Source organism: Prionailurus bengalensis, chromosome B3 (genome assembly GCF_016509475.1).
Source record: "Prionailurus bengalensis isolate Pbe53 chromosome B3, Fcat_Pben_1.1_paternal_pri, whole genome shotgun sequence".
Taxonomy (NCBI): Eukaryota; Metazoa; Chordata; class Mammalia; order Carnivora; family Felidae; genus Prionailurus; species Prionailurus bengalensis.
In genome coordinates, this window is record NC_057355.1 from 120,509,203 (window position 1) to 120,530,317 (window position 21,115).

A 21,115-nucleotide genomic window follows, 5' to 3' on the forward strand; every position below is an offset into this window, starting at 1 on the left:
ATTGTATCCATTTATATTCTCACCAGCAGGTTTTTTGTGTTCCAGTTTTTTGGGGTTTTTTGTTTGTTTGTTTTTTGCATCCTCATCAACACTTGGTATTATTAAAATTTTAAATTACAGTAATCTTGGTGGATGTCTAGTGGTATTGTACTATGGCTTTAATTTGTATTTCCCTGATGACAAATGAGGTTAACTTCTTTTTCCATTTGATTATTGTTAAGTTGGATTTCTTCTTTTACGAGATGCTTATTGAAATCTTTTCCCCATTTTTCTATCGGGTTATGATTTTTTCTTACTGATTTGTAGGAGTTCCTTACGTACACGAGATAGCATCCTGTGTCTAGATTGTCTTGACTGTTTTCTCATTGTGCAGTCCTTTTTCTTTCTTATCTTCAGTTTGCCAAAAAAAGTATCACCTAGATCCAGTGGGCCATTTTTATTTTTGAAATTTTAAAGTAATTTTACAAATAATGTGCAGAAGTAACAAAGGGATAGTGAAAAACTGCTTATTCAAAATTTTAATAAAAATTTTAGAAGAGCAAAACCCTGCATCAGGTAAATTTTTGCACAAAACATAAACATAAAAGATGAAATAATCCTGTCACTTATTTTTCTGGCAAAGCAGAATGGTCCAGGTTCTTGGCACAAAATATTATGTGGTGACATCCTTGCAGTTTAATAACTAAGTGGATGATAGTACTACATTTCCTTTCTGTCCTTAGAAATATATTGTTCATTCACCGAATCTTGAATTTGAGAATATTCATCTAGGATACTGTCATCTGAGGACTTACAGTTGGAGATTTTACTTACATGATCAATGTCACATCTTTATTAGAGCTTAGAGTCCTTCTGTCTCTGTGTTTATTTTTTGATTTGGACACAGCTTTCTCTCTCCCTTTTCTCTGCTGTTATAGTCAGGAAATGAAAAATTTTTAATTCTCAATTGTACTCAGTGAAGCCTAAAAGTAGGCTGTAATATTTTGGGCAATACAAAGCGGGGTGAGGTGACAGCTTATTTCACTTTTGCCTCATCTTTAGGCAAGTCCATCATTCCTTCATTGTCTTTGTATTTTAATTTTCTTTAGCATAGATGGGGATAATTGATAAGTAATGATGAGTAATGATTTTGAGGGTAAGGAAATTGCAGAATGCTTTAAGATTCAGAGAAAAAGTCACTTAGGATCCCATAATGTGTCTTAGATTTATGAAAGGTTCTAATGGACCCATATAGTAATTGCAAGATAATGTAAGTTTCATTCTGTTTTTTAAGGAGTAAATTTTCTTTGTTCTTGGGGAGGCCTATGAGAGAAAAGTCACAAAGTTTCAATCCTTATGATGGAGCTGTTTATTTTTTATTTTTTAAAAGTTTTTATTTAAATTCTAGTTAGTTAACATGCAGTATAATATTAGTTTCAGGTGTACAATGTGGTGATTCAACACTTTCATACACCACCCAGTGCTCATCACAAGTGCACTCCTTAATCCCCATCACCTATTTAACCCATTCCGCACCCACCTACCCTCTGGTAACCATCAGCTCGTTCTGTGTATTTGAGTCTGTTTCTTGGTTTGTCTTTCTTTTTTTCTTTTTGCTCGTCTGTTTTGTTTCTTAAATTCCACATATGAGTGAAATCATATGGTATTTGTCTTTCTCGGGCTGACTTATTTTGCTTAGCATGGTACTCTGTAGCTCCATCCACTTCGTTGCAAATGGCAAGATTTCATTCTTTTAATAGTTGAGTGATATTCTGTTATATGGACACACACACACTACAACTTCTTTATCCATCTATTGATGGACCTTTGGACATTTGGGCTCTCTCCATAGTTTGGCTATTATTGATAATGCTGCTATAAACATGGGGGTGCATGTACCCCTTTGAATACGTTTCAGTATTTTTGTATTCTTTGGGTAAATACCTTGTAGTGCAATTGCTGGATCACAAAGTAGTTCCATTTTTAACTTTTTGAGGACCTGCCATACACTTTTCCACAGTGGTTGCACCAGTTTGCATTCCCACCAGTAGTGTAAGAGGGTTGCCCTTTCTCTGCATCCTCACCAACACCTGTTGTTTCTTGTGTTGTTGAGTTTAGCCTCTCTGACAGGTATGAGTATAATAGAACTATTAAAAAAAAAACCAAACAGTTCTTGGGGCACCTGGGTGGCCCAGTTGGTTAAGCATCTGACTCTTGATTTTGGCTCAGGTCATGATTTCATGATTCGTGGGTTTGAGCCCAGCACTGGGCTCTGCACTGACAGTGCAGAGGCTGCTTGGGATTATCTGTCTTTTCCTCGCTCTCTGCCTTCCCCCCCACCTTGTGTACACGTGCGTGTGATCTCTCAAAACAAATGAAACCTTAAAAAAAAAAAACAAAACAGTTCTAAAACTAGGATCTGAACCCAGAGGGAACCCCAAGGGTTAATGGTGTCTTTTTTTTTTTTTTTTTTTTTTTTTGGTGAGAGAGTGTGCACATGCAAGGTGTGTGTGTGTGCACATGCATGTGTGTGTGCACATGCAAGGTGGATGGGGGAGCAGAGTGAGAGAGAATCTTAAACAGGCTCCATGCCCAGCACCCAGCAAGGAGCCCAATGCAATGCAGGGCTCCAACTCATGACCCTGAGATCATAATTTCAGTCAGAATCAAGAGTCAGATGCTTAACGGCTTAACCAGCTGAGCACCCAGATGCCACTGGTGTCTTTTTTATTTTTTATTTTTTTAATGTTTATTTAATTTTGAGAGACAGAGAGAGAGAGCAGGGGAGAGGCAGAGAGAGAGGAAAACACAGAATCCAAAGCAGAGCTTCAGCATCCGAATCTGAGCTGTCAGCACAGAGCCCAACGTGGGGCTTGAATGCATAAACTGTGCTTTCATGACCTGAGCTGAAGTCAGACGCTTAACCGAGACACCCAGCCGCCCGTGGTGTCTTTTGATTAATAGAAATTCTTGATTTTAACTTAGCAGTCCAATTTATCGATCCGTTTTTCTTTTATGGTTAGTACTTTTTTGTGTCCTGTTTGAGAAATCTTTGTTTACCCCAAGGCCATAAATATATTATCCTATTTTATCTTCTGTCTCGTTTTACCCTTTATTTTTAAATCAACAATCCATATAGAATTGATTTATTTGTTAATGAGGTATGAGGTAAGGATCATGGTTTATTATTTTTCATATGGCTATCTAGTTGACCCCAGCCCATCTTTTCCTTACTACTTCGTGCTATCTTCTTCATCGTGAGTCAGATGGCCACATGTATGGATTTGTTTCTAGACTCTATCATTGTACCAGTGTCATACTGTTTTAATTACTGTAGCTTTAGGGGTGCCTGGGTGGCTGTCAGTTAGGTGTCTGACTCTTGATTTTGGCTTACAGTTCATGGGATCGAGCCCTGCATCAGGCTCCGGGCTGACAGCAGGGAGCCTGCTTGGGATTCTCTCTCCTTGTCTCCCTCTGCCCCTCCCCCACTCGTGCTCCCTCTCTCTCAAAATAAACACTTTTAAAAGATTTTTAAAAAAATTACTGTAGCTTTGTAATAAATCTTGATACCTCTTAGTGTAAGTCCTCCAGTTCTGTGTTTCTAGATCAGAGGTTGGCAAACTTTTTCTGTGAATGGCCAGATGGTAAGTATTTTTAGGCTTTGCAGGCCATGTTTGGTCTCTATCACTTATTTTTCTTTCTTCCTTTTGTTTTTCACATTTAAAAATGTAAAAGATCACTCTTAACTGGATTTGGCCCTGGGGCCATGGTCTACTGACCCCTGATCTAGATTGTCTTGATTATTCTTGGTCCTCTCTGTTTCCCATGTAATGCTTAGAATCAGCTTGTCAGTTTTCAGAAACCTGCTGGAATTTTGATGAGCGTTGCATGGAAATCTGTTGACCATTTTGTGGAAGAATTGACATCTTTGTAATATCTAGGCTCCTGATTGGTCATACATACTTTTTGATTGGTTTTCGGATTATAATTGTGGACCTCTTCTATTCTGTAGCTGTCTTATTTGGATTAGCAAGGGACTGTAAACAATACAATTTTACTCTGTGCTTCCATTTGCCATGGTTGTTCCTATTTATAGCAATTACTTTTTGGAGGGAGAGTTTTGACTTTAGGGTTTTAGTTATACATATTAGAAAATACTTAGAAAAATCATCTCGCATGAAAACTAAAAGGGCAGGAATTTGACTCCAGAATTTAATATTTTGTAATTCCCATGGTCAGCTGATTTGAGTATGTTTATGTAAATATTGTGATAATAAGACATTTGTATTTCTGTGCATACCTCTTAAGTTTTTATACCCCCTTGGGGTCTATTTTTTATGTTAAATCGTGAAATTTTTATACATACCTCTAATGTTTTCATACCTAGCTTTAGGGTTTTTGTTTTTTAGAAGTTTATGAAATACCTAACTGTATACAAATTTTCTAAATATTTAAACACCAGATATTTGTTTTACTTTTCATCTAACCAATGGGCAATACATGTGTTTTTCTGTGATTGTATTTAGTGAATATATGCTATGTTTGTACTTTATTTCAAATGTTTTTATATGTTAAAACGGTCATAGCATTTCATTGTATTAATGTAAACATGGCTAATTTTTGTGCATATTTTAAAATTGAGTATCTCTTAATATATTTATTCCAAAGGCTTTAAAATTCTTTTATGAATACAAAAGGTTTTGATAGTCTAACATTTTGTTACATCCTTGAACTTTGAAAATTTGGAAGTGCAGTATTGATAAATAATTGCCATTTATATGTAGTGTTGAAAGTATATTTCAGTTGGTTTTTTTCTGACCCCCCAAATAAAAATAAAATGATGACCCTTGGCTGTTGATCAGCAATTTAATCTGAAAGCAAAGTACCCTATCCTGTCATGGAAATTGCATATTATATGTGCAGGCATGAGGCTTGCAGTAGTGAGTTAATTACCTTTTACAACCTTGTCACCATGTTCTCTTTTCCTTATCTGTACGTCGTTTAGTGCCTCTTGCTTCCTTTATCTTTCCCTCTGGCCATTCTGTATATGTGCTCTTCTCTTTGTTCAGAGTTCCTTTCCTGCCAGTTTTTGCTTTACTAATTCCTAGTGCAGGGAGCACTTCAGTAATTATGTGTTGAAATCCTTTGGTGAGTCAGACAAAGGGGATACCTCTGTAAACAAGGCCCTCCATCGTGTTCCATTTTATCAAGTTATGTTCTAAGTTTTAAGTAAATCAAATTGTTGGTTTACCTGTCTCACTCTTCCCTTGGACTATGAACTCCTTGAGTTAAGTATCCATTTATTTCCAGCACTAACATAGTGCCTGACAGATGTTCAGTAACTGTTACTTATGCTGGAATGTCTCAGTTATGGATGAAATTCTCAAGGCATTCACAAATTGGTTAGGAAGGCAGTTTGTTTATATTCAAAATTTGATTATAATATTAGGTAACGAGTTGACAAGGGTTCTTACTGACTCTACCTTGTGGAGAATAGTCTCCTCTTAGCACTTCCATGAACTGATCATTGCTGAATTGAATCCAAAGCAGATGGTTTTACACAACTTTAATGATCTAAGGTGTTTTTCCAGGCACTTTGAATTAATAAATGGCACTTCAAGAAATGGAACGAAACCCTCACAAGCCCTGAAACGGTATCATATATAGCTAAATAAGTAAATAAGTGGTCTCCCTCTTTAGTATTGTGGTGTGTCCTCTGATAAGTCTCTAGTCAGCTCCTGTCCCTGTGCCCAACAGTAGCTGTGCCAAGCCTTCACTGCTGTGCAGAGACCATCTGCACTGTTGTCTCCACAAACATTTTTCTTTCGCTTTGTATCTTTAATTTAGATTCCTGCCTCCCAGAGGAAATCGAGACTTTCAGGCCCAGTGAAACTCACTTCCCACCCTTGTGTTTACCTTACCTTATTGTCCTCATCTTTCTTCTTCTAGTCTCAGAAGAAGCTCTTGTTTCTCCCAGTTAGGGCTAATCTCTCTGTGTCACTTAAATTCATTTTACATTTTTATCAAAGTGGTACATACATAGTTTTCAGAAATCAAGAAAAACAGCCAGCCACTGCCCCAAGCCACCCTAGATGTGTTTTCTAATGACATCTTTTCGTTCTTTAGCTGTTTCTTTTGGTGGTTACCTTCCTGTCACTAAAAAATATGCTGCTGCTTTCTTGAACTTCCACAGTTTAAACGTTATATATTTACTCCCAGTTCTAACAGAGATTTGCTTCTTCCACTACTCTAACCCCGTATGTCTAATACGTGTCACTGTTTTTAGATAAGTAAACAATGTCCACTGTAGAGATAAGCAGTGTGTTATAATTATATTTCCTTTAGTGTAATGACTTTTCTAGAATTTCCAATTGTCTTCTTGAAAAAATCTTTAAAATAATTCTCCAACCCTAGTCCCAAAAGCACCATCTCTTTTTCTCTTGAGGTGATCTCTCTCCCATATTTATGCATCTTCTTGCTTTTCACCTGGCTGGGTTGGCTGCTTGGTTGCTTTCAAGATCTGCCATATGGCTGTTACTCCAGCATTTCCCTTGATTACCCTCCTGGATTGGATTCACTGTTTACTGAATGTCATGGCTTCCTGTTTGTGGTTTAGTGCCTCTTTTTCCCAGAGTGCATGCTCAAGTAACTCAGTAAGAAATTGTGGTTTGGAGGCAAATTGTCTGAGTCTTGTGTGTCTGAAATGTTTTTATTCTAACCTCGCACTTGATTATAATTTGGGTATAGACTTTAAAGTCAAGCATTTAAAAATTTTTAATTTATTTAAACTAAAAACAAAATTAGTTCACCCATTTCTCCTATGCCCATCCCTGCCTCTGGCAACCACCAATCTGTTCTTTGTATCTATGAGTTTGGCTTTTATCTGTCTGTCTATCTATCTATCTAATTTATTTTTAGATTCCATGTGTAAGAGAAATCAGTATTTGACTTATTTCACTTAGCATAGTACCCTTGAGGTTTATCCATATTGTCATAAGTGGTAAGATTTCATTCTTTTTTGTGGCTGAATAATATTCGTGTGTTTGTGTGTCAGTGTTACACGTACATACATTCTTCCATTGATGGACCCTTAGGTTGTTTCCATATTTTGGCTATTGTAACTCATGTGCAGTGAACATGGGATGCATATATCTCTTCAAGTTAGTTTTCTTGTTTTCTTCAGGTAAATATCCAGAAGTGTAATTGATGGATCATCTGAGGGTTCTACTTTTAACTTTTTGAGGAGCCTTCATACTGCTTTTCATGTGGCTGCACCTGTTTACATTCCCCTCAACAATATACAAGGTTTCTTTTTTCCATATCCTTGCCAACACTTACTATTTCTAACCTTTTTGAAAACAGCCATTCTCACAGGTGTGGGGTGATATTGTGGTTTTGATTTGTATTTCTTGGCTGATGAGTGATGATGAGTCTCTTTCCATGTGTCTCTTGACCATTTGTACATTGTCTTTGGGAAAATGTCTATTCAGGTCCTCTGCCCATTTTAAAATCAGATTATTTGTATTTTTGCTAGAGTTATAGGAGTTCTTTGTATATTTTGATCAGTAGCCCCTTATCAGTTATAAGATTTGCAAGTATTTTCTCCCATTCGGTAGGTTGCCTTTTCGTTTTGTTGATGGTTTTTCTTTGCTGTGCAGAAGCTTTATAGTTTGATGTCATCCCACCTGTTTATTTTATTTTATTTTATTTTATTTTATTTTATTTTATTTTATTTTATTTTTTCAATGTTTATTTATTTTTGGGACAGAGAGAGACAGAGCATGAACGGGGGAGGGGCAGAGAGAGAGGGAGACACAGAATCGGAAACAGGCTCCAGGCTCTGAGCCATCAGCCCAGAGCCCGACGCGGGGCTCGAACTCACAGACCGCGAGATCGTGACCTGGCTGAAGTCGGACGCTTAACCGACTGCGCCACCCAGGCGCCCCCACCTGTTTATTTTTGCTTTTATTCTCCTTGCTTTTGATATCAGATTCAAAAAACCATTGCCAAGGCCTGTGTCAAGGAGCTTACACCTATAGTGTTTTTCTAGGTTTTGTCCTAGGAGTTTCATGGTTTCAGGCCTTACGTTCAAGTCTTTAGTCCATTTCGAGTTAATTTTTGTGTACAGTGTGAGATAACACTGTAGTTGCATTCTTTTCTACATGACTCTTCACTTTTCCGAGTATCATTTATTGAGAAAACTGTCCTTTCTCCATTTTATATTCTTGGCTCCTTTTCATAAATTAATTGACCATATACACATGGGTTTATTTGGGGGCGCTCTGTTCTGTTCCATTGATCTGTGTGTCTGTTTGTATGCCAGTACCATACTGTTTAATACCATTTATGTACTGTATAGTAAAGTTGAACATAATTATTCCTCAAAAGTTTAGGATCACCATTCTATTTTCTTCTGCCAGTCAATATAGGTGCTATACTGTTCTGATTCTCTTCCTTTTTAGATGATGTCTCCCTATTGCTAGACACTTTATTCCCCCCTGGTATTCTAAAATTTCATAGTGGTTTTTTTGTTTGTTTAGTTTTAATAGTTATACTTATTATTTACTAAGCTAGACCTTTTCTGTCTGAAAATTAGAGTCTTTTAACTCTTAAATCTTTCTATTTCTTCATTAATTTTATTTTTCTTGTTTTCTGTTTTTCTGGAACTCCTCATTAGTAGGTTTTTGGACCTGCAGGATTGATTATATTTGTCTCTTTTTCATTTGATTGTACTTTCTGAGATACTTCTAATCTTTTTATTGCATTTCATTTGGAGAATTTTTTAATTTTTGTGGAGTTTTCTTGGTTCTGATCAAGTTTTATTCTTGATTTATATTTACAGTATCTCATTATGAATCTTTCTGAGGATACTACTTGAGGGTTTTTTAAAAGTTATCTTCTGTTTTTTGCATTATCTCTGTTTTTTTCTCCAGATTTATGACCCGTTTATCTTTGGTCTCTTCCTTCCATTTTGGAGACATTCCTCAAGTTTCTGGTGATCCTTGGTTGTCCATTTATATTTAAGAGCGGGGGACACTGACAAGCTAATTGGAAGCTCTGTGTGCATATGAGGCGCTCATCAACTGTTGATGCGCCCAGTCAGCAGATTCAGGCCTTGCTTATGTGGTAGGGCAGAGAACTGCCAATGTTAGAGGACCCTCGGATTCAAGAATATAGGGACATTCATCCCAGAGAAAGTCTAGTTGATGGTTCTGAATATAGATTTTAATTTACACATTTTTAGCCCCAAGTCTTACCCCTGTCCTTCCCCAGCACCTCTGGTATCTGAGAACTCTGACTCGCCTTGGGTTTCTGTGGGCAGACCAGCCCCGTTTTGATTGTATCTCCTTCTACCAGCATTCTAAACTCCAGCTTCTTCTTGCATATGTTACCACTCATGTTTGCCCTTTGTCTTCCAGAATTTAAAAACCATTTGCTGGCAGTCCCCTTTCTGTTTATAGTCAATTTATGTATATTGACATTCCTTGTGATGACTCTGTGTGGTGTCAACTTGGCTAGCCTATAGTACCTTTCATAGAGTTCCCCTATGTGTTTCTGATTAGGGTGGGACACAAAGAGATTTTTTCATCTGATGTGAAATATTTATCCCTGAACAACTAAAAAAAAAAAAAAAGATTCTTACCTGTTTTCCCAGAAAAGGATATAGAGTCCCTTTCATCTTTTTGTCTTTGGGAAAATCTTCATTCTTCTCCTAGCTGGTTCACATTCTCTCTTTGATACTCTGTAATTGAAATTCTGAGATATAGGGGCACCTAGGTGGCTCAGTTGGTTAAGCATCCACCTTTGGCTCAAGTCATGATCTTGCAGTTTGTGAGTTCGAGCCCCTCATCAGGCTCTGTACTGACAGCTTGGAGCCTGGAGCCTGCTTCACACTGTGTCTCCCTCTCTCTCTCTCTGCCCCTCCCCTGTTTGTGCGCCGCACCTCTCTCTCTCTCTCTCTCTCTCTCTCTCTCTCTCTCTCTCTCTCTCAAAAATAAACATTAAAAAAATTAAATTCTGAGATATAAAATTAACTATTATTAATACATCTAATGTCAGAGGATGACAAAGAACGATCAACCAAGGACATTTAACTAATACATGTGTATGTATTTAAACATATAGTATCAAATTAAGGAAGAAATACTTGTAACTATTACAGTCCTGCTTTCTGCAACTGGTCATGTAACCATAGTTGGTATTTATAACTATATTCTTCCACTACACCTTTCATAGTCCCTTTGTTCTCAACATGCATTTCAGTTGGTCCTCGTTTTTTGCCTAGTGGAGTGACCCAAACCTTCATTCTTGAAAGGTCTGGGCTCTTGAGTCCTGCCTAGATTGAGTTATTGTAGTTTTCTGTTGACTTTGATCACAGGGCATGAAAGCGCTAAGAGGTGTTCTAGAGGCTCTCCATTCCAGACATCTTCCTCCGTACCCTCATTGTGTACTAGTGACCCAATTTCCCCTTGCAACTCAGGACCAATCACTACCAGCCAATGTAGTTACTTCTTTCTTGGCCTGTTTATTCAGAACCCAAGTAGCCAGGTGGCAGTCTCAAGTTGAATTTAATGGAGTTACTGTGGTGTTTCCTGATGGAAGCATTCTTCCTTTGAAACTAAGACTTCTAGACCAGCAGAAAGCCTAATGTCAACAGGGATAGGAAATAAATATTCTCCTGAAACTGAATTAGCATTCTTCATTAATTTCCCAAACAAATGAAAGAAAAACTCTCTGTTTCTCATTAAAAACATGAAAGGCATCATCATCCATTTAGTCACCTAAGCCAGGAAACTTGGAATTGTCCTAAATTTTTCCCTTTCTATTATCATTTTAATTTCACTTGTTAGAAAGTCCTATCCATTTTACCTTTCTTCACATCTTTCACTTTTATCTCCTCTACATCCTCATATCAGTCACTGCCTTAGAACAGGCTTCACTTTAACTTACTCAAATTGTAGAAACAACCTACGGTAAACTTCTCCTACCTATCTGCTACTTTTCTGCTAGAGGAATCTTTTAAAAATCAGACCATCTATAGTGGCTCTAAGTCTTATTAGGTAATGCCTAACTTCTTACCCAGCTGAATCAATTCATTGGTGGTAACAGAGATCTGAAGTCCTACGCTTTAATAAGTTAAAGGCTTATTCTCTTTTAGCACTTATGTGATGACTCTACAGTGTCAAGAATCCAAGTTCCTTCTGATTTGTTACTTCTCATCCCCTAGTATATTGCCCTTATCTACATGGTCCAGGATGCTTCACCACCATGTCAGAGCTAGCATGAAAAGGAGATGGTGAAGAGGAGGATGTGCCCTTCCCTTTGAGGCTATAACCCGGAAAAAGCTGTTGGTCATTTTCACTCTCAGCCCAGCCAGAACATGTCTACAAGTTTTAGCTACAGGAGAGTTTGGGAAAGAGAATCTTTAGTCTCGCCAGCTTTGTGTCCAGCTAAGAATGAAGAAGCTCAGATACTTTAGGAAAAGGGGGAATGCATATTAGAGGAGCACCAGTAGTCCCTGCCACACAGAGTGTACAAGGTCTTCTGGAGCTCGATTCTTGCCTACTCTTTACCTTATCTCTTTGTTCCCTACCTTTCTACTCCTTTCCCAGCTTTCCTACTCTCTTTGCTTGAGCCATGTTTGCACTTCCAGACTGCTTTGCTGGTGTGTGTTTCTCTGCCTTTCCTCATAATGCTTCCTTAACCTTAGATGTCCTTGCCACCCATTTCCCTTATCTCCAATACACTCTGTTAGCCTGGCCTCAGAGAATTTGTCTTTCAAGACTTAATTTAAGCATCATCTATTATATAAAGCCTCTATTGGACAGCACCCCCTCCCCCCTTACCCTGGTAGAATTGACCATCCGCTCCTCTGTTGCCCTTGTTGTATGCAGATAGACTTCTGTCATTGCACCTTTGGGCATTTATTTATACTTAGATTCTCTTTCTCCTTGATTGTAAACCCTTTGAGGCACAGATGACATTTTATTTGTATATCCCCTAGGTGTAGTATAGCTAGACAGACAAGGAATGTAAATATTTTCTGAATGGGCGAGTGGGTCCGTAGCAAATTGTCAGGGCACTGTCCAGACTTTAAAATATCAGGGCACATTCTTAAGATATAGCTGGCTACTGGCTTTTTGAATTTTTGTCCAGTAGTCCAGGTGATAATGTTAGCTCCAACAATATTTATAATCATCCTATATTATCTTGTTAGTTGTTTCCTACTTAGATTTTAGTTATATTTTAATTCTGAAAGTACTCTCAGAGTTAGCCGTGGCACTTTTTCCCCCATTTAAGATGAGTGGGCTTTTCTGTCTACTAAGTCACAATACTTATGATTGCTTTTTAACAATTTAGTGTATCAGTGACTTGCTGCAGGAGTTGTTTTGGAGTGGATGATAATAATACTGACATGATTTCCAAAGCCTGTCCTAAGACCTTCTGAGCACTGCCACTTTAGCATACCGATTCTAAGATAGATACCTCAGGATTTATTTAATGACTGAAAGAGTCATTTTTGTAAAAAGATTCTAAGGCAAGATTGCCTTAAATATTCTTACATGGAGAATATTTTTTTTTTCTGCTTTACTGTCTTGAGTAATATCTTTTGTTTTACTTGTAGATTTGATGGTCCTCGAAGATTTGAGGATTTAGGGTCAAGGTGTGAAGGACCGAGACCCAAAGGGCCTCGTTTTGAAGGAAATCGCCCCGATGGGCCAAGACCCAGATATGAAGGTCACCCAACAGAGGGCACTAAAAGCAAATGGGGAATGATTCCCCGGGGGCCAGCATCTCAGTTTTATATTACCCCCAATACATCCCTCAGTCCTCGACAGAGTGGACCACAGTGGAAAGGCCCCAAGCCAGCTTTTGGACAGCAACATCAGCAGCAACCTAAGTCACAAGCAGAACCTCTTTCAGGAAACAAAGAACCATTAGCAGACACCAATAGTAACCAGCAGAAGAATTTTAAAATGCAGTCAGCTACATTTTCCATTGCTGCAGATATAAAGGATGCCAAGGCGGCTCAGTCAAATGAGAATCTAAGCGACTCTCAACAAGAGCCACCTAAAAGCGAAGTCTCGGAAGGGCCCATAGAGCCTTCTAATTGGGACCAGAATTCTCAAAGTATGGAGACTCAAATGGACAAAGCCCAAGCTGTTACTCAGCCTGTACCCCTTGCAAATAAACCTGTACCTACTCAATCTACTTTTCCCTCAAAACCAGGGGGGATGGAGGGAGGAGCAGCAGTGACAACATCATCATCATTAACTGCAGATAATGATTTTAAGCCTTTGGGTATTGGTCTGCCCCATTCAGAAAACAACCAAGATAAAGGGCTGCCTCGGCCAGATAACAGAGATAATAGGTTAGAAGGCAATCGAGGCAGCAGCTCATCTTACAGAGGTCCTGGGCAAAGCAGAATGGAAGACACACGGGATAAAGGACTAGTAAATAGAGGTCGAGGTCAGGCAATCAGCCGTGGCCCAGGGTTGGTCAAGCAAGAAGACTTTCGTGATAAGATGATGGGTAGACGAGAAGACAGTCGAGAGAAGATGAGCAGAGGAGAAGGCAGCCGGGACAGAGGGTTGGTGAGGCCAGGAGGCAGTCGGGAGAAAATGCCAGGTGGTCTGCAAGGCAGCCAGGACCGGGGTAGAGCTGGCAGCCGAGAAAGGGGACTACCTCGGAGGGCTGGCAGTCAGGAAAGAGGACCTCCTCGAAGGGCTGGGAGTAGGGAAAGAGTACCACCACGAAGAGCTGGGAGTAGGGAGAGGGGACCACCTCGAGGGCCTGGCAGTAGGGAAAGGGGACTGGGAAGACCAGATTTTGGTCGTGACAGAGGTCCATTTAGACCAGAACCAGGAGATGGTGGGGAAAAAATGTATCCATATCACCGAGATGAGCCTCCTAGAGCTCCATGGAATCATGGAGAAGAGAGAGGGCATGAAGAGTTCCCATTAGATGGTAGAAATGCTCCAATGGAACGAGAAAGACTTGATGATTGGGATAGAGAGAGATACTGGAGAGAATGCGAACGTGACTATCAAGATGATACACTAGACCCATATAACAGAGAGGACAGGTTCTCAGCACCACCATCTCGATCTCATGATGGAGATAGACGAGGCCCTTGGTGGGATGATTGGGAGAGAGATCAGGATATGGATGAGGACTACAACAGGGAAATGGACAGGGACTTGGACAGGGATGTGGATCGGATTGGAAGACCCATGGATATGTATGATAGAAATTTGGATAATGAGTGGGACAGAGATTATGGGAGACCACTGGATGAACAAGAATCACAGTTTCGTGAACGGGATATTCCATCTCTTCCACCTTTACCACCCCTCCCACCTCTTCCACCTTTGGATAGATATCGGGATGATAGATGGAGAGAAGAAAGAAATCGAGACCATGGGTATGATCGAGATTTTCGTGATAGGGGTGAGTTGAGGATCCGAGAGTATCCAGAAAGAGGAGATACATGGCGGGAAAAGCGAGATTATATCCCTGACAGAATGGACTGGGAAAGAGAACGGTTGTCAGACAGATGGTACCCATCTGATGTGGATAGACATTCCCCCATGGCGGAACATATGCCCTCCTCACATCATTCTTCTGAAATGATGGGGTCGGATACAAACTTAGACTCTGACCAAGGCCTTGGAGGGGTAATGGTTCTCAGTCAGAGGCAGCACGAAATCATTTTGAAAGCTGCACAAGAACTGAAAATGCTTCGGTAAGTTGACTACTTAAGATTTTCTTTTAGTCAAAACCGCATTCAGACTGCTCTTTTTTAAAGTGATGCGATGTATGTGAATGGAATCGTTTTGCTTCAAGTTCTTGTAAATTTTAATTTATATTTCTGGCCATTCAGTGCTGCTTTAGGGTTAGGAAATGTATTTTGGAACTGTGTTAATTGTAAGCTTATGTCCTGAAATGTGAAAGTTTGGTAGCCATTCTTGGCTTTTATAGATGTGTTGCTGACATATCATGCCTGTACATGTTTCAGTGTCAAACTTCAACTCTCCAGTGCTCTGGATTTCACAGAGCTCATATGTAACATCCTTTTTTTTTCCCCAGGAGGCATTTTGTTCTTTGGTATTAGATCTTATAGACTTCATATTCACGTATCTTTGATAAAACTTTGGAAAGTGCTGTAAGGTTTTTCCTCTGTTGAAGCTCAGAATGGTTTACCTGAAAGCGTCCTCAGATTTGGCTAACTGCTGATACTTTCTTTCTGGGGTGTTTTATCTTTTCCTTATAACTAAAAGCAGATATCTCTACTTGAGGATGTTACTTATTTCTACATAATCAAATATTTTCTTTGTGAAATGGAGAATAAAATTTGGATGTCTTGATTTAAAATCACCTCTGTATAAGTATCTATCTAATGCTTCCCAGGGAGTAACAATTAAAAAAAAAAAAAAAAAGAAGAAGAAGAAGAAGAAGAAGAAACATTGCATGCTTACTGTGTGCCAGGAACTGTACTGAATACTGAATACTTTGTGTATGTTCATTCAATCCCTAAACCAACTATGTCCTGAGATAAGAATTTAGCAGTCATTGATAGATTGTAAGCTTTTTGAGTAAGTTCTTAGGAATGAGCAATGTTTTGAGAAAATAAATTAATGGTTAGGTTTTGACATATTCCAGTGTATTGTGTTTCCTTCATTTTGCAATTCTGGTCTATGTTTGTGGATTGTACCGATTGAAATCATAACTGAAGCTTTATGACTAGAAAAGTACAACGAGGAAAAATCCCTGTAGGTAAAGATGAAAGATCCGGTGCCTCGGGCAGCACAACAGATTTGTGTCTGTAGAAGATACGCTCTGAGAGATTTTACTTTTCCAGATTACTCGTGAAGAAGATGTGGAAAGCATGATAGAGGACGTTTAGTTACCACACCATTCACTGTTAAATTACAGACGCCTTTAACTTAACACCCACCATGTGCTGGGCACTGTGCTAATAATTTAGCCTACATTGTCTCAGTCTTCCTGTCTCAGATCCTTTTATCTCAAAGGCCTGCAATGATAAGTAGACATACCCTACTTCACAGATGACACTAAAGCTCAGAGAGGTTAAGTCCACTTGGCTAATCAGTGGCAAACCCAGAATTTGAACCCAGTCTGTCCAGCTCTAAAATCTGTTTTGTTTATGGAGAACACCAAGCTGGTTAGTGTTCCCAAACTGCCAAGATTTCTTTCCTTTTCTTTTTAAAATTTCCTTTTCATCCGCTATTACTTGGTATAGAAAACCTTTTGATAAAAGGTGCTTCTTCTTCATCATCCTTTTTTTAAGCTCTTTCTAGGCAACATAAGCATAACTACAATATATGAAGTGATGGATAAGAATTATCATAGTTGAACACAAGTAAGCTATGTTGTATTGGTGTGAAGTCATAATACGATTTACATGAGGTAGAAAATAAACTTTTTTGACCCTTAGTTTGTGTCCATTTGGGGCACTACATCCAGTGTAGGAAGAAAATTGTAAAAAGTCTAAAGAGGTTGGAGTAGATGTACACCTGTTTATGGTGGGCATTGTAAGGAAAACTCAAAAAAAAAAAAAAAAAAAAGGAAGGAAGGAATTGGACCAGAGAATTCAAGAAAAGCATGAAGAGTTCCATGAATCCTTTTTAGGAATATGAAGTGTTGTTTTTAAAGGTATAGACTGACATTAGCTCTCACTGGGCCATAAACTAAAGTACCCACAAGAACCAGACAGGTAACTATAATGAGTGAAAGTGGGGCAGGGTGACTCTACCGAGTGTGGTGAGGACTGTAGCAACCTGCTTCATCTAAAGTGGACGGCCATCACTCCAGTCAGCTGATTGTTGGCATGTGGGGACATAGACCCATTGTTACCAAATCTCTTTACAATTGGAATTTATATGTGAAATATTTTGCTTCGTAAATAACAGCAGCTAATTCAGATTTTAAAAACTGATGGGAAAGCCAATTAAAAAAAAACAAACAAGAAACTTTGTAGGCCGTATTTGGCCACCAGTTTGCCATACTCTCTCATCTAGCGAGAGAGTATTGAACAAGGAAAATAGTGAGAGAACTTTTTGTTCAATGAAAGAAAAAGGTGACCAGTAGATGCTATTTTAGAATAGACTAATGAGGCAGGTTGTGGCACCTGTCCTTGAATAGGTTTAGTAATTTATAGTCATTTATAGTGTAGAAGACTAGTCAGTTAGCTACATAAAGGCAAGAGAGTGTTACCCTGGAGATGCCCTGGGGGCACCATAGAGGGTTTTGGAACAGGGTTCTTAAGATCTCTTTGTCTTTGATATCAGTTGTAGTCACTGGGTCTGGAGTAAACATGCCTTAATGTACAATGGCAATTTTATTTGTTCACAGGGAACAGAAAGAACAGCTTCAGAAGATGAAAGACTTTGGGTCTGAGCCACAGATGCCTGACCATCTGCCACCCCAGGACTCGAGGTTGCAGAATGCATCTTCAAGGCCTGGAATGTACCCGGTATGGAAAAACGTGTGCTCGGGAAATGAAATGATTCCTACTTTGTATGTTTGTATGTTGTTTGATTTTTTCCCATTGTAATAGGTATAAATTTCCTCTATAAAAAATGTAAATTTGCAGTGCCTGGGTGGCTCAGTCAGTTAAGTGTCCGACTTCAGCTTGGGTCAGGATTTCATGGTCAGTGAGTTCGAGCCGCATGTCGGGCTCTGTGCTGACAGCTCAGAGCCTGGAGCCTGCTTTGGATTCTGTGTCTCCCTCTCTGCCGCCCCACCCCCACCCCCCGCCCCACTCATACTCTGTCTCTCTCTGTCGCTCAAAAATGAATAAACGTTGGGGCGCCTGGGTGGCACAGTCGGTTAAGCATCCGACTTTAGCCAGGTCACGATCTCGCGCTCCTTGAGTTCGAGCCCCGCGTCAGGCTCTGGGCTGATGGCTCGGAGCCTGGAGCCTGTTTCCGATTCTGTGTCTCCCTCTCTCTCTGCCCCTCCCCCGTTCATGCTCTGTCTCTCTCTGTCCCAAAAATAAATAAACGTTGAAAAAAAAAAATTAAAAAAAAAAAAAAAGAATAAACGTTAAAAAAAAATTTTTTTAATGTAAATTTGGGGAAAGTAAAAAGCTAATGGTAATTGGCCTTTGAAAATCTTTTAAATGTGGTCAAAAGTGTGACAGTCACTTTTTCCCCCTAGGTTTTGATAAATACACCAAGCACACCTGAGCTACATGGCTTCATGTTCACACAAGTGTAGAATTTTCCTAATAGTCTCTTTTGTTGAAATGGTCCTGTTTTTCATCTCGGCAGTGCAGAGGCCCCTTATGAGCCCACCTCCTGTGAGCCTCAGAGTCTCCCCACTGCCTTGGGCTACTGGTTCCTCAGCTAGGGAAGGGATCAAACATCATGCTCTAGTTCAGGCAGTAAAGTTCTGCGAAAGGTTTGTGTGATCAGGTTCTCCCTTTGTTTTGCGTTCATTGTTGTTGTTGTTTGTTATTTTACCTTTAAGCCAGTGATGACCTTTAAAAATGTTGTCATGCAAATAACTTTATAACAACACAATGAGAGGGAAAACCCAAATCATTTCATGAAATTAACTCTTCACTTTTCAGTGTGCCCTTTCATCATAACACATAGTCTAACACGAAACAGATTACATAGTTGTCACCAATGACCACCATGATGTTGCCTCCCCATATCATATCTCCTGACTTGTGTGTGCATCTGTCTGCCTCCAGCGTTTCTCTCTGGATGTGTCTCCTGTCAAACTCAGCATATTCAAAATGGACCTCAGTATCATTTTCCATTAACCTTGTTCTTTCTCCTCACCATCACCTACTCACCCAAACTGGAAACCTGAAAGTCAGCCTTAACTGTTTACTGTGTCCTGCCCTTCCGTATCCAGTCATTCTTTTGATTGATTTTACTACCTTTTTAATATTGTTCAAATATACTGTCCTCCACTTCCCCACAACCTCAGTTTTGTCCTTCATCAGTTCTTGCCTAGATTATTTCAGAAACATCCCAGTTCATCTCTCCATCTCATTCTCCTCTGATCCATTCTCCATTCTGCTAGAGTGATTATTTTATTGTATTTTTGAATCAAATTTTGAGGTATAGTTTACATATCTTAACTCACTTTAAGCCCACTCATTTTAAGCCTACAGTTTGAGTTTTGACAAATATAAAGAAGAACAAAATTTCTATCACCCCAAAAAATTCTCTAGTGATGGGACTTCTGGCCAAAGTGGACACTTAATTTTTTTTTTTTAACATTTATTATTGAGAGACAGAGAGACAGAGCGTGAACATGGGAGGGGCAGAGAGAGGGAGAGACACAGAATCTGAAGCAGGCTCCAGGCTCTGAGCTGTCAGCACAGAGCCCCACGTGGGGCTCGAACTCACAAACCATGAGATCATGACCTGAGCCGAAGTCAGATGCTTAACCGACTGAGCCACCCAGGCACCCCAAAATGGACATTTAAAAACATAAATCTCACCATGTTGCATGCACCTTCGCTTTAGAATGCTGTATTCCCCGCTGCTTACGTGATAAAATCTAAAGTCTTTTGCATGACCCTTTATGTTTCTCCTGAGCTGGCTTGACCTCTGCTTACCATTACTTGCTCTTCTCCTCCCTTCCACTCTGCCTTCCTTCCACGTGGAGCTTCTTACAACTGTGCGAGTGTGCCAGACTCTTAACTTCCCCATGCCTTTGCACGTACATGTTGTTCTCTAAACCTAGAGTTTCTTTTCTTTCTCTTATCCTCTTCTCCAACTAGTTAATTCTTGTTCGTTTTTTAGAAGTCAGCTTTGTATCTTCTCTTCCCCTTGGGTAAGATGGTTGCCTTCACATGTACCCCTGTAACATCTTGTACAAGCTTCTGTCATAGCCATTATCCTATTGTATTTTGTCTGTTACCTTGTCTGTCTTTCCTTCTAAACAGAGCTCCTAATAATAGGAACTGTGTCTTTTATCTTTGTATCTCTTAGCAAATAGTTGAAACTCTAGATTATAGTTCCACATTTCTGCCTTATTCACTTAACAAATCAAAAACATTTTTCATATTCCTACATACTTTATTACTTTTGATGCATAATTTATTAAAACTATTCCACTTCCGTTGGACATTTGCTTCTAATCCTTCAGTCTTATTATTAATATAACTTCAGTGAATGTATCAAGTTCTTACTCTAGGTAACTTATTTTTAAAAAAAAAATTTCATGTTTATTTTTGAGAGAGACAGAGCGTGAGCTAGGGAGGGGCAGAGAGAGAGAGAGAGAGAGGGAGACAGAATCTGAAGCAGGCTCTGGGCTCTGAACTGTCAACACAGAGTCTGACGCAGGGCTCAAACTTACAACCTATGAGATTATGACCTGAGCCAAAGTCAGATGCTTAACCAACTGAGCCACCCCGGGTCCCATAGATACTTCTTAAATTTTAAGATCCCCAAAATCCCAAAGTAGGATATTTCAGTTACAGAATAAGGACATTTTTAATGATTCCTGGAATATAGCTAATGGCTCTCTAAAATAGTTGTATAAAGGGGCTCCTGGATGGCTCAGTCTGTTAATCATCCAACTTTGGCTCAGGTCATGATCTTGTGGTTCGTGAGTTCGAGCCTCACGTTGGGCTCTGAGCTATCAGCACAGAGCCTGGATCCTGCTTCAGATTCTATGTGCCCCTTTCTCTCTGCCCCTCTCCTATTCACACTGTTTCTCTCTCTCTCTCTCTCTCTCTCTCTCTCTCTCTCTCTCAAACATAAACATAAAAAACATTTTTTTAAAATAGTTGTATAAAATGTATGCTAGAGCCTTGCAAACACCAGCTACTTGATATTTTTGGTCGATTTAGTAGCTTTAATAAAATGTTTTAATATGCATTTTTGATAGTGAACACGAGTATTTTTCCATATTATATTTCTTCTTGTAAAAATTCTATTTTTGTCCTTTATCCATTCGTCTGTTTGACTTGTAAGGTTTTTTTTTCTTACCAATTTATATTACTCTTTTTCTTTTAAGTTTATTTATTTGGAGAGAGAGGGAGAGAGCACTCACATGAATGGGGGAGGGGCAGAGAAAAAGGAGAGAAAGGACCCAAGCAGGCTCTGTGCTATCAGCACAATGCTGGGCTCGACCCCAGGACTGT

At 39.3% G+C, this 21,115-nt stretch overlaps 1 protein-coding gene across 3 annotated transcripts in view; it reads left to right on the plus strand.

Moving 5' to 3' along the window:
* Window positions 1-21,115, plus strand: part of YLPM1 (YLP motif containing 1) — a 75,103-nt gene that overhangs the window by 17,919 nt on the left and 36,069 nt on the right. For all 3 annotated transcript variants that reach the window (XM_043556637.1, XM_043556639.1, XM_043556638.1), the window contains exons 5-6: window positions 12,605-14,725; window positions 17,356-17,476. In XM_043556637.1, the coding sequence (XP_043412572.1) occupies window positions 12,605-14,725; window positions 17,356-17,476 (2,242 nt within the window). The remainder of the gene's footprint in view (window positions 1-12,604; window positions 14,726-17,355; window positions 17,477-21,115) is intronic.